This window comes from Sceloporus occidentalis, unplaced genomic scaffold, assembly GCF_023333645.1.
Source record: "Sceloporus occidentalis isolate IW3139 unplaced genomic scaffold, rSceOcc1.0.p SCAF_4, whole genome shotgun sequence".
Classification (NCBI taxonomy): Eukaryota; Metazoa; Chordata; class Lepidosauria; order Squamata; family Phrynosomatidae; genus Sceloporus; species Sceloporus occidentalis.
The window spans coordinates 139,740,434-139,753,544 of NW_028316984.1; the positions used below are offsets into that span (position 1 = coordinate 139,740,434).

Genomic DNA, 13,111 nt, shown 5'->3' on the forward strand with positions numbered 1-13,111 from the left:
TCTTGCAGGCTTGAAATCTGTACAATGAGGTGGTATAACTTACAAAGCAGATATCTTTTATCAAAATGCTTTAATATCAATTTCACATTATATCTTCCTGTAATCACATATCACTTTAATTGCCGTATAATTAGCAATCTTGTTTAGCTGAATCGTGATTGTATGTGTGTTTTCTTAAAAAATATATTTTCCAAATAGTCTGCTTCATGCTTTATTTGCTGTCTGGGATAGGAGTAAAGTGGGTAAAACTGTGAGTACATATGTATATAATATATACTATGTATATAATAAATATTACCATTTAAGGCTGGTTCTGCAACTGTTCTTGCATCATTTTGTTCTCTTCAGAATACAAAAAGAAAAAAAGAACTGTTAGGGTGATATAACTAACTGAAGAAGTGTACTTCTTAAGGTATTTTAGTTACTTTATCACCTGTTTGCCCACCTGAGCCAGTGAGGCAACATACAACAGTGATGTTAGGGGAGACTTTCTCTGATATTTTCAGGTCTCTATTATTATTATTATTATTATTATTATTATTATTAAACACATTTTTGTCCCTTCTCCGCCAATGAGAGAGCTCCTGAATGTGATGAACAACAAATAAAAACAGATTTTTTTTAAAAAAAAAGTTACAAAAAGATTTATACTGATGAAAAACTATTACGTATTTAAAAAACACTCATTGAGCATGTAAATGTGAGCACTGTTTGTAGCTGTAGCATTTGTAATGTCACTTTCTATCTAAAACACTTACTTTTGGTTCTACATGGGTCACTTGCAGTACTTTAAATCTGTAATAAATCAGTTTCATGTAACATGATATACTTGCCATGTATACTCAAACTGATCCTATTAAAAATCCAAAGTATTGCAAGTGACCCATGTTGAACCAAAAGTAAGTGTTTTTTGCAGGTCAAGACAATTCAGCGTTCTATGAAAAGTGATAGTTATTCTTCCTGTTTCTTGTGCACAGATGGGAACATATAGGCTTGCAACATTTCAATTATCTGTAGGTATGTGCACTACAAAGTAAAAAAAGAAAGTAATCTTGATTTCCCCCCCCTAAAATGTCCAAACATTTAAAAAGTTTTTAAATAATAATTTTGGGAAGTCAATATCTGCCATAAGTTTACTTTCAGATTTTCAGGACTGGCTTGTTTATTGGTAAGAAGATTTCTTGACCAGTCCCTTTATTTCTGAAGAAATGGACATATGTACTGCCTTTTAATGAGCATGTGGTGCTTAACCATTTGTCAGTCTACACAAACTGAGAGCAGCAATCTGTGGTGTACCAGGCAAGATTTTTTCTTGCTGTACAAGAGATACCCAGGAACCCAACATATTTTCTGTCTGAAAGATGTGTTGTAACATTGAGCTATAGTTCTTACTCCTCATGATGGAATTTTTTTTGGGAGGGGGGGATTATGTATTTAATGAATCAAAGCAAATTTATTTCACAATTATATTAAATATTCTAATCTGGCTGCTCCTTGGTTTAATGAATCTGTTAAGAAATGAATAGATCAAGACTACTAAGCGCCTGAGAGAAACTTTAGCCTGTCAAACATAGGTGAGTTAATGGTTGAATGACATTCTCGAAACAGCTGTAATATGTTTTCCTACAGTAGCCTTTCTTTCTTTTCCTTCCTATGTTCATTGCAATTTTCTATTGATCTATTAAAGACTTAACAGCAGACAATTTAAAGATTTTTTTTCTAATGTTAACTTTCTTAATTTTTCCCATTTAATTAATTGATCAATTGTTCTCATACTATTTGGAGCACAATGCTGTGCTGAAGTATGATTTTCAAATGTGCCCCATGGGACACCAGTGTCTCATTCAATATTGATTTAATTTCTGCCAATATGTGGGTGTAGAGGCCATGTGCAGTTGACAGATTTAAATTTCACTAGTGACACGAAAGGATGATTCTATCCCAGGGCCCTGATTAACTGAGAAAAATGAGAGCAAAATGCTAATTATTTAGTGTGTAGTCCCACAGTTGTAAGGAGCATGTTTATCCATAGGACACTAACCCAAATATAAAGTCATATGTTGTGATAATTCCAAATACTGTTGCTGAGGAACTCAGACTTGCTTACATTTGCTCTGGAAATCTGATATTTTTGTGGTTTACATGTGCCAAGTAAAAGCTTGAACACACAGATAACAATTAAGTGCACAACATCTTTTTTCCCCCTGTGGTACTTAGGCAACAGACAGGACTCCTGCATTTCTGCAGGAAACATTGTACCTCCAGATATGGATGTCATCCTTCTACCCAGAATCCTACCTAATCAAAGCATCCATTGCTCACCCTGATTGGCCATCCTAAAACTTAGGCCAGGCTGAGAGAGTCTGTGTAGTGGGCTCAAGGTCACCCAGTAAGTTTCATGGCTCAATTGGAACTTGAATGTGGCTTTCCCAATTCTGAGTCCTAACATTCTAACTACTAGTTACTGATGCCTTTCTGCCTCTTTATATGGCAGTTGTTCTTTTTCCTTGGTTTTTTTTTTTTTTTTTTTAAATAAATTTTATTAATAAAATTAAAAAGAAAAGACAAACAATTACAAACATACAACATTACATACACCCCATACATGATGTTTTACATTATATAAATCACATACAAACTCATATTTCTATGTCTTCAATTATTTCTACTTCCTACACTTCCTACTCTTCACAATTCCCTATCCATTTTTTCCCTACTTCTTATATCATCTAAATTTCCACTCTTCGTTCTCCACGAATACACTTCTCGTCCCCTTATCTCTTTCACTCTACTCTCTTTCATACATACAAATTGACTTCCTGCTTACCCTCTTGATCCAGATTTCTGTCTTGTTTTCCCTATAAATCCATTGTTTAACTTATAAGATCCATCATATTATTCTAATCCAGTTTAATATATGCGTATTCACCCAACTTCTCTTTTAAGAATTCCATCACTCTCTCCCAGTCTTCCTTTAATTTGCTTTTGGTGTCATTTCTTAGTACTTGTGTTAATCTATCCATTTCCATCCCATCATACAGCTTCCACATCCAATCCTCCTTTGTTGGTATATCCTCACATTTCCATTTCTGTGCGAAGCACACCCGAGCTAAGGTAATCATATAATAGACAATCTTCTCATATTTTGGACTAATTTCCTTCCCAAATATACCTAGTAGATAAAATTCTGGTTTTAGCTTCACTTTGATATCTAAAATTTCACTGACCATTTCATTTATCATTGTCCAGTATTTCTTTGCCCATCTGCAAGTCCACCAACAGTGGTAAAAGGTGCCTATTTCTTTTTTACATTTCCAACATCTATTTTCTTTTCTTTTATATATTTTTGCAATCTTATCGGGTGAGAGGTACCATTGATAAAACATTTTATAAAAGTTTTCCCTCAAATTTTGGGAGGCCGAATATTTGAAACCATTTTTCCATACTTTTTCCCATTGTGCCACAAGTATAGGACGCCCAATATTTTTCGCCCACTGGATCATCTGATGTTTTATTGTCTCTTCTTCTGTGTCATATTCCAAGAGAATTTTATAGATTTTACCAATTAATTTATTATCCTCAAAAGCCAGAATCTTCCCCAGTTGTGATTCCTCCCCCTTTTTCTCAAATCCATATTCTTTAAGATCTACTTTAAACTTTTCATAGATTTGCCTATATGTGAGCCATGACCCTTTCCATCCTATCTCTGCCAATTCTTCTTTTGTTTTGATTCTCCATACCCCATTCTTGTTTTCAATCAAATCACTATATTTAAACCATTTACCATCTTTAATCATTTCTTTTCTGTAAAAAGCCTCTTGAGTAGAAACCCATCCGTTCATTTTCTGGATTATCCTTCCTTTATATCTGTTCCAAATTCTAATTAGAGGTCTCCTAATGCAGTGATTCATAAAATCTTTATTTTGTTTTGCTTTCTCATACACTAAATAGGCATGCCATCCAAAGCTCAAACCCTCACCTTCTAGTTCCAATAGTCTCTCTTCTTCTAAAACTACCCATTCTTTAATCCAAGTTAATGTGCATGCCTCAAAGTACAACTTTAAATTTGGAAGGTTTAATCCACCTCTAATTCTAGCATCTTGTAATGTCTTTAATTTAACTCTCGGTTTCCTTCCTCTCCATATAAATTGGGCTATGTCTTTGTGCCAATCTTTAAAAGGTTTGTCCGAATTTATTATTGGTACTGTTTGGAATAGATATAACATCCTCGGCAACACATTCATTTTAATCACTGATATCCTTCCCATCAATGACAGGTTAAGTTTGTTCCAATTAATTAAATCTGTTCTTATTTGGGACCATAATTTCTTGTAATTATTCTCAAACAATTCAATAGACCTGTCTGTTATTTGAACCCCTAAGTATTTGGTTTTCTTTCCCGTTTTAAATCCAAACTTTCCTTCTATTTCCTTCACTTCGTCTTTTTTAATGTTTTTTGTCAAGATAATAGATTTTTCTTTGTTAATTTTACAACCTGTAATTTTGCCGAATAGGTCTAATATATTCAAAAGTTCTGCCAAATTCTCCATCGGATCTTCCGTAATTATAATCACGTCATCTGCAAAGGCTCTAATTTTATAGTCGTGTTTCTTTATTTTTGTTCCTTTTAATTTAGTATTTAATTTAATTTCCTTTATCAGCAAATCCATGACAAGTATGAATAGTAGCGGTGAGAGTGGGCAACCCTGTCTTGTTCCTCTTTGAATCTCTATATTTTGTGACCTTTCACCATTAATTCTCAGTTGTGCTTTCTGATTATTATAAATCTTCCCTATCCAATTACTAAAATTTCCTCCCACTTTAATTTTTATTAATATTTCAAAAATCAAATTCCAATTTACTGAGTCGAAAGCCTTTTCAAAATCAAGAAAAACTAACCCCAATTTTTTCTCGTTGTGTTTTTCATAATATTCCAAAACATTTAATACCATTCTTAAATTTTCTCTTATATATCGCTTTGGGAGGAATCCTCTCTGTTCTTCATCTACTATTTCTGCTAAGCATTCTTTCAGTCTCTTGGATAATATTATAGCAAATATTTTATAATCGTTGTTTAAAAGAGAGATAGGTCTATAGTTCGCTGGACTCAATCGATCTTTACCTTCCTTGTGAATAAGTGTGATTTCTGCATGTTTCCACGTTTCGGGTATATTACCTATCAAAGCTTCGTTCATTACTCTTTGTAATGGTTCCAAAATTTCATTCATAAATGTTTTGTAGAACAATGCCGTAAAACCGTCGTTTCCTGGCGCTTTACCTATTTTACATTTTTTGATTGCATCCTGGATTTCCTCTTTCGTAATTAGTTTATTTAGTTTTTCCTGTTGTTCTCCCGTTAATGTTTGGATTTTACTATTTGCCAGAAATTCCTGGATCCCCTCTTTTTCTTCCTCTTGTTTCGTATATAGTGCCTTGTAATATTCTAAAAAGACTTCCTCTATATCTTTCTGTTGAGTTAATATTTGATCTTCCCTCTTTATCTTATTGATGGTATTTTTCCCTTTCTCTCTCCTTAATTTGTGTGCCAGCCATTTACCTGTTTTATTTGCGTGTTCGAAGCTATTCTGCTTAGTAATCTTTAAGTTTCTCTCCAATTCTTTATTCGCTTCACTCTCTAGTTGCTTCTTCAAGACTTTTATTTCATTTTGTGTTTTCTTGTTGCCTGGCCTCTTTTTTAATTCCCCTTCTTTATCTCTTAGTCTATTATTCAATTCTAATATTTTTTGCCTTTTCCTTCTTTGATAGATTATATTTTGATGAATGAAAAAACCTCTTATGACGGCTTTAGCTGCATCCCAAACTATGGCTGTTTCCACCTCTCTCTCTAAATTTTCCTCAAAAAATAACTTTATTATTTCTTTCCCTTTTTTAACTACCTCCTCCTCTTTTAACAAGTCTTCGTTTAGTTTCCATACGTATTTTTTAGACGGTTCTTTCAAATTCAATATAATTGGGTTATGGTCAGATATTTCTCTATTTAATGTTAGTACTTCTCCTACCTCTTTAATCAATGATTTAGTAACCAAAAAGAAATCAATTCTGGATAGGGATTCATGACTTTCTGAATAAAAGGTAAAATTCTGCCTATCATTGTACAAATGTCTCCAGGTTTCAATTAGAGAAAAATTTTCTAGTAATTTGAAAAAGTTCTTAGGCAATTTGCCTTGATTGTCATTTATTTTTTTGCTGGAAGACCGATCTAATTTGGGTTCAATCACCCCATTAAAATCTCCTAGTATAATTATATGTTCATGATCCAGTTCTGCTATTATTTCGTTTAGTTTAGCATAAAAGGCATTTTTATTGTTTTGTGGGCCATAGACACCTACTAGTAGTACTTTCCTTCCACACCAGAAAACCTCCACTCCAATAAATTGTCCTTCCTTATCATTGAATATTTCTTTGGATTCTAAGTGATCCTTAATATATATTATTACCCCCCTTTTGCTTTTCCCAATTGCACTTATGTATTCTTTCCCTAATTTGTTGTTTTTGATTAATCTTATATCCTTTGATTTTATGTGGGATTCCTGTAAACAAATGACATCCAGATTATTCTTCCTTAGATATTGAAATACTCTCTTTCTTTTCTGGGGTGAGTTCAAGCCTTTTACATTCCACGATAAGATTTTCATCTCTCTTATTTCCCTTTAACCTACTGTCAAAATCAATTTTTTCTTCTTCTCCTCCCCCCTCTTTTTCTTTCTCTTTCTTTTTAGAAGGAAACCTAGACAGTTTTCATAAAAGTTAAAGCTTTATTTAGGTATTACAATTTTACAATTTCAAAGCGGTGGAAATCAAGTCAATAATATGCTAAAATATCGATACTCTATTGATATAATTTCAAGATACTTTGGATTCTATAGAGCTATATGTGATTCTTTAGATTTGAATTCCTTTAAATCTCGTTCTTGAATATCTTCGTTATAACTTTCAAGGTTCTCCTTTACTCCCCTAATAGATCCTCTTCTCCTTCTTCTTCCTCTTCACCTCCTTCTCCTGGTTTGTCTCTCTTCTCTTCTTCCTTTCTTTCTCCTTCCGGTTCATCCTTCAAACCTCTCAAAAATAGCCTTGCTTTCTCAGTTGAATTTAGTCTAACTTTTCTTTGTTTCCAGTTTACTGTGACACCTTCTATATCATCCCATTTGTAAAGGATTTTCCGAGCTCGCAGCTGTTCTATCAAAAAGTTGTATTCTTTTCTTCGTTTTAAAATTTTCCCGGGTATGTCTTTCAAGACTGTGATCTCTCTGTTTCCTATTGTTAGCTTCGTATTGTAGCTTTGTCTTAAGATCATTTCTTTAGTCTGTTTCCTTACAAAGTAGATCACTACGTCCCTCGGAAGTTTCTTTATCTTGGCAATGCGTGAGTTAATCCTATAGACCCGGTCAATTTCCCACGGGAAAAGCGTTTCTGATTCTCCAATGAATTTTGCTAGAACTGGCGTCAAAAGAGTATATAAATTTTCATTTTCGTTTTCAGGTAAGCCTCTCAATTTCAGACAATTCTCCCTTTGCTTCAGTTGTAATCTCAGGATTAATTCTTGGTCTTCTTGTTGATCTTTGTGCAGCGTTTCCACTTTTATTTCCATTTTTCTCATGTCTGTTTCTAGATTTTCTACCTTTCTATTAATTTGCTTCAAATCCGCGTCAATTCTATCCAATCTTGAAGTTACTTCTCCCAATTCGTGTCTCAAGTCTCTCTTAAATTCTGCCTTTAAATTGTCACTAGATTTTTCTATTGCTTGGTTCGTTTCCTGGTGCATTTTTCTGATTTCTTCCATCATCTTTTCGTCAAGTTCAGGTAATTTGGTAGGTGTGTCTGCAGAGGTTCTTCTAAGTGTGTTAGCTGGTGGGTTTGGTGTTGTTTTTGTTCCCGTCTTCCTTGTACCCACTACCATCTTTAGGTATGTTTCAGGAAGGATGATATAAAGTCAAAAGAAGAGATAGTAAAGAAAAACAGGTAGGTATATTAAGTTTGTTAAGTTCTATAAAAATTCTTTAGTAATAATAACAATATTATCTTGTTTTTGTTTCTTTTCGAAGTAATTTTAAGGTTTCCTTGCTTCAGAATTTGTTCGTTAACCCAAGTCTAGTTTCTATTTCCCCCTTTTGGATACAGCACCAGCTGTTAGGGTCCTAGGTTTATTCCCTCTTTGCCAATTTAATTGTTTTAAATACCAAATACAGAGTTATTTTGTAATTCTATTTTCAGTCTTTTTTCTTAATATTATCACTGCTCACATACAGGCAAACCCTTTCATGGTTTTTCTATATTCACCTGTTGGGTCTCTGGTTGCACTTCACCCCTTTTCCTTCTTTCCTCCTTTTTCCTCCTTCTAACTTTGCCCCCTCACTAAATTATCAATATATTAGTTGGTTCACAACTCACAAAATCCAAAATTCATTAGTCAAGATTCCTTACTTAGATGATTAAATTCTATTTTGTTTGCAGTTGGATAAATCACTTACTTATTTTTTTCCACAAGTTGATTCTTTTCAAATTCTCTTTCCCCTTAGAAGTTTCCCAAATATCTGGGGAGAAGGAGGTAATTCTGTAATATCAATTTAGGACTTTATCAGGTTAAATTCCTATTATATAGTATTTAAAACATCCAAAGGGAAGAGAGAGAGAGAGAGGAGGAACAAAAAATCAACAACAAAACAACAAAACCACACAATCCCCCTTATAAGCTAGCTTCTTTTCCAGTTGCTCCTTACAATCTACAAAGTATGCTTATACAAGTTGATTGTCTCAGAATTCCCTGTCTAAAAACCTTCAGTAAAGTTCTATCTAAGATTCTATTTCATATCAATCCACCTTACATTTCCCTCATCCCGTAGTATTAGATGCCTTTAACTGTTCATTTTTGGCTTAAAGACAGTAGGTTATATTCATTTGTAATTACTCACTCACCACCCTTGGTCTATATCCACTTAAAGAGTTAGACAATCCAAACAGTTCCTCAATAACTTCTGATGGGCTTGAAAAAAGGACACGGAGATCTCGGTTACTTCAAATAACTCTAGTAACCCCCACAAGATATGCAAAGAAAAGAAAAAAAAAACACATAAAGAGAACAGAGTGAACCACCCCTGTCCTTGCTATTATATTATGTTTCCTTTCCTTTCGTCTGCAGGCACTCCCTCGCGTTTCTCTCTTCTCTCTCCTGTCTTATCGTCCCAGCCTGCTGCTGATTATTTCCAGCTGTTTCCTTTTCTTAGTCAAAACCACCTGCGTAGAATTCTTTCCCCTTTCCTCGGTCGTCTTCTTGCTCTTCACTTTCCTCCTTCTTCCTCAAACAGTTCAATTCTCCGGTTCTCCCCAATAACCAAGGGGATTGTTCTCCCTCTCAAATCACCCCTCTCACTAAAGGACAACCAAAGTTAAAATCCCCAAATCCATAGTCTATAATCCATCAATGGGCCATCCCTCCTGTTATTGGCAAACAATTCGAGTCAAGAGGAGGCTGAAAGGAGTTCTCTAAGGTAAAATAACAAAAAAAAAAAAAAAAAAAAAAAAAAAAACCAGCAGTCTGCAATAAAGTATAAGTCCGTCCAAGCAGATACAAGCAGCCACAAGCCGCCACAGTAAATTCCTCCAAGGGTTCCAGAGTCTCCTCTTATTGTTTCCTTTACTCTATCACGAAAACTTTATACTTGGATACAAGTCCCTCTCTGTTACAGATTGGCTAAATATAGATTGGGCTCAGTCAAATACAAATCACGTTCGGTTTAGCTGGTTCTCCTTCACCACCAACCACTGGGAGCCAAGAAACACCGCGCCGGCTATGTTCTCAGACTCCTTCCATTTCCATTTCCACAGATGGATCGCTGTCCCCAGGGAAATAAAGGACTGGTAAGCTATATCTTCTTCTTGTTCCTGTTTTCTCTAGAGAAAAAGTGTAGAAGTGGTGGCGGCACCCCCGTCTACAAGCCGCGGCTTGTGACTCCCCACTGCGGGCGTGGATGCTCGGGTTTCCCTCTCCGCTTCTTTTCCTCTCGCGTATCGCGGGCCACCTCCGGCACTCAGATGGCTCTCGCCTCGCGTCTTCAGGCCTGTTTTCCTCAGCCAGATCCGAAGCGTGGGTTCCCCAGCCGAGCCCCTCTGCTTCCCCTTTATCGGGGGGACACGCTTGGCCAGCTGGCAAGTCACTCCAGCCAGCCCCGACCCCGCAGCCTACGGTCACCCTCCGGAGCCTTTCCTAGAGGGTGATTCCCGTGCCGGCCATACCACCGGAAGTCTTTTTCCTTGGTTTATCCACTTTATTCATATTAGACCTCAGATTCGTCTATTGAAATAATTAAATAGATGCCATCTCCATTTGAATGGTGCCTATGCCATACTCTCTGCTTTTTTTTTTTTTTTTAAGAAAATTATATTCAGTTATCCTAATCTCACAGAGCTGGGGTGGTGTAGTGCTTTGAATGATGGACTACAACTCTGGAGATCAGCTTCCCCACTTGAACATAAAAACCCACTGGGTGACCTTGGGCAAGTCACACACTCTCAGATTCAGATGATGAGAATAGCAAACCACCTTTGAAGAAACCTGCCAATAAATTACTATGATAGATTCACCATAAGTAAAATAAATAAAAATTGCTTAGAGGCACACAAGAACAACAAAATTCTAATCTCTAGCTGTGTCTCATTATAGAGAATCCACTTTACAAAATGTAGTTTTTCAGGTTTACTGTTTATTCCCTATTTGGGTAGCTCAAGTCATGTTGCTGTACACCGTGAGTCTTGGCTAAAGCCCTAATCATATATCAGGTGGCATATATGTATACAGTGTTTTAAAAGGTCTTGGAGCTTTTGCATAACTATGAGAACTCAGAAAGGAGAATGAAAGGGTGAACAAGGGTGTTTGTATAACCCTTATGATTATTGGTATGCCCCAGTGAGTGAGGTTGTACTTGCTGGTTAAGTACAGATTGCTGGAGCTGGAGTGGAGTTATAGTTGCCAGCACTGAGGATTTAGGCCTTTAGCTTTAAGATTTGCATCCATATTTTGCACCACAACTAAGCAGTACAGGCAAAAAAGTCTTGTAATCAAGTCACTGACACCTCATTGGGTGCTTGGAACTTTTGGGGAGTGCATATGTATTTAATTCATTGTTGTATTCTTGTTAAAATTGTTGTGTTGTTGTTCAAAATATGTACTGGGACCTGAACTGTGATTGTGTTCACAATATTCAATTATAGTTGACTGCATGGAATCCTGAGAGAGGTACATTTTCATCCCTTCAACATAGAGGGGAAAGTTCATCTGGATGTTTTTCAAAGCTGTGAAGCTGACAATGATCATAGGTTTGCCAATGGTAAGACTTCAGAACTGGCAAGGTTATGGTTCTGTTTTCCCACTTGCTCTCCAGCTGTAATTTTAAATGTGTCAGCAGCACTGTGGAGAAGATTTGCTTCACACACACTCTGTTTGGGTAGGAATCCAGAAGACACTTATAGCATCTCATCATTTTTTAATAACCAGAAACCTAGGCCCATTGCTTGCTGAACAACTTTGAAAACATCTTTTCTCAAATCAGTGGCTCACATAAGCTTAGCTGATTTCACAAGGGCTTAAATACAACTAACTTGCATTATATCTGCAACATTCACCTTCTTAGTCAATTAGTTAATCATTTTTATTTCTCACTTGTATCCAAGTTCTAGTATTTAAGCTTTGATTGTTAAATAGCACTATAAAATACTGCTGGAATAATTTAGTTATATATTTTCTCATTGATCCCCTACCTATTCTTTAATGGAGAGTTCTTTTATGTTGAATAAAGCAAGAATGCTACTTCTCACATTGCTGGGAACAACAGCAAAATGGTCTTTTAAGAATTACTACATCTGGAAATTCAATACTGGTAGTTACTGGACATATTTCTGTTTTAAATATTGCATAGCATTTCAACATTATTCTGCTATGGTTTTGTAACTGAGATTTTCTTTCTGTATATCTTATGGTAGGGCATGAGGACACAGAGCATGTGACAAGGTATTTAAAGCCACATTTACTGTATTTATACAGTAAATATCCAGAAATTCCCATTATGGACACTGGGTTTTTTAATATGTTTACGTGACCTACCTAGCTAGACAAACCAATATTGTCGAGTTTTATTTTTTCCCTCTGGTAACTTTTTAACTCTTATGAAGAAGGACAAAATGGCAGTCTTGCACTGCAAGCCTGAATTTCTGAAGAGGGAAGCTTAAAGGCTGGAACAAAGCCTTAATACAAATTCTTGTGACCTCTGCACAATGAGATAACCAGCTTTAATTCTAGGCATCCATGGACTGAAGCACAATCAGAGCATGATTCTGCACCTACTTGTTCCATTATGTGGCCAAATTTCAACAAAGATTATTTTTCTTTATTGTTTTAAAGTGTTTAAGATTTTACTTGGTTTAAGCTTTTATTAGAAATATTTCATTGTTATCTTTGGACCTGGAGAATTTCTGAACAAGCAAGGGCAGTAAGATCCTATTTCCTGTCAAGACTCTTCTGTTACAGCTATGTTGGTATTACAGATCTGCCAATGTAAACAATAGAAATAATATACTACAGTGATTGTGACCTAATTTCTCTGCAACTAATTGTGATGCCAGATTCCCTGCTGATAGGTTCCAGAAAATTAAAATCTTTCAGATAGAGAGAATAGGAAATACTTGGAAGGCCTATTCACTTTTTGATGCAGTGGGATGTGACTGGACCAACTTGGGATTGTGACATTGCAACCCTCCAAACCTTCAGAACATGAACTATGCCACATGATTGTATGGTCACTCCAAAAACCAAACCAAATTAAGAACATAAGATTAAGAATAGCTCTCAGTGAACAGGATGATACAGTAAAGGATAATCTCATGTGATACAAAATATGATCATTCCTTCCATCCACATGCCCCTTCCAATCCCATTTCAACAATATATCAGGGACAGATTTTTTCTAATTTTGGTCAGCATGCTGGTTATGAGAGCTGGTAAAAGCCTGATTGTAAGAATGATGTTTTGAATATATTGTTTATGTTTAAATGAAACTCATGAATTATATTTTAGTATATCTCATATTCTGATTCTTGTCTG

At 35.5% G+C, this 13,111-nt stretch overlaps 2 protein-coding genes across 2 annotated transcripts in view; one reads left to right on the forward strand and one right to left on the reverse strand.

Annotated features, from left to right (window-relative positions):
* The window catches only part of LOC149314710 (SPARC-related modular calcium-binding protein 1-like), a 117,277-nt gene that overhangs the window by 56,581 nt on the left and 47,585 nt on the right, over positions 1-13,111 (forward strand). The window lies entirely within an intron of this gene.
* On the reverse strand, positions 6,963-8,508 carry LOC149314711 (uncharacterized). Its single transcript, XM_089521770.1, has 2 exons — positions 8,490-8,508; positions 6,963-7,918 (listed from the first exon to the last, which is right to left on the reverse strand). The coding sequence occupies exon 2, from the start codon at positions 7,916-7,918 to the stop codon at positions 6,968-6,970; it is 951 nt and encodes a 316-aa protein (XP_089377896.1). The 5' UTR covers positions 8,490-8,508; the 3' UTR covers positions 6,963-6,967.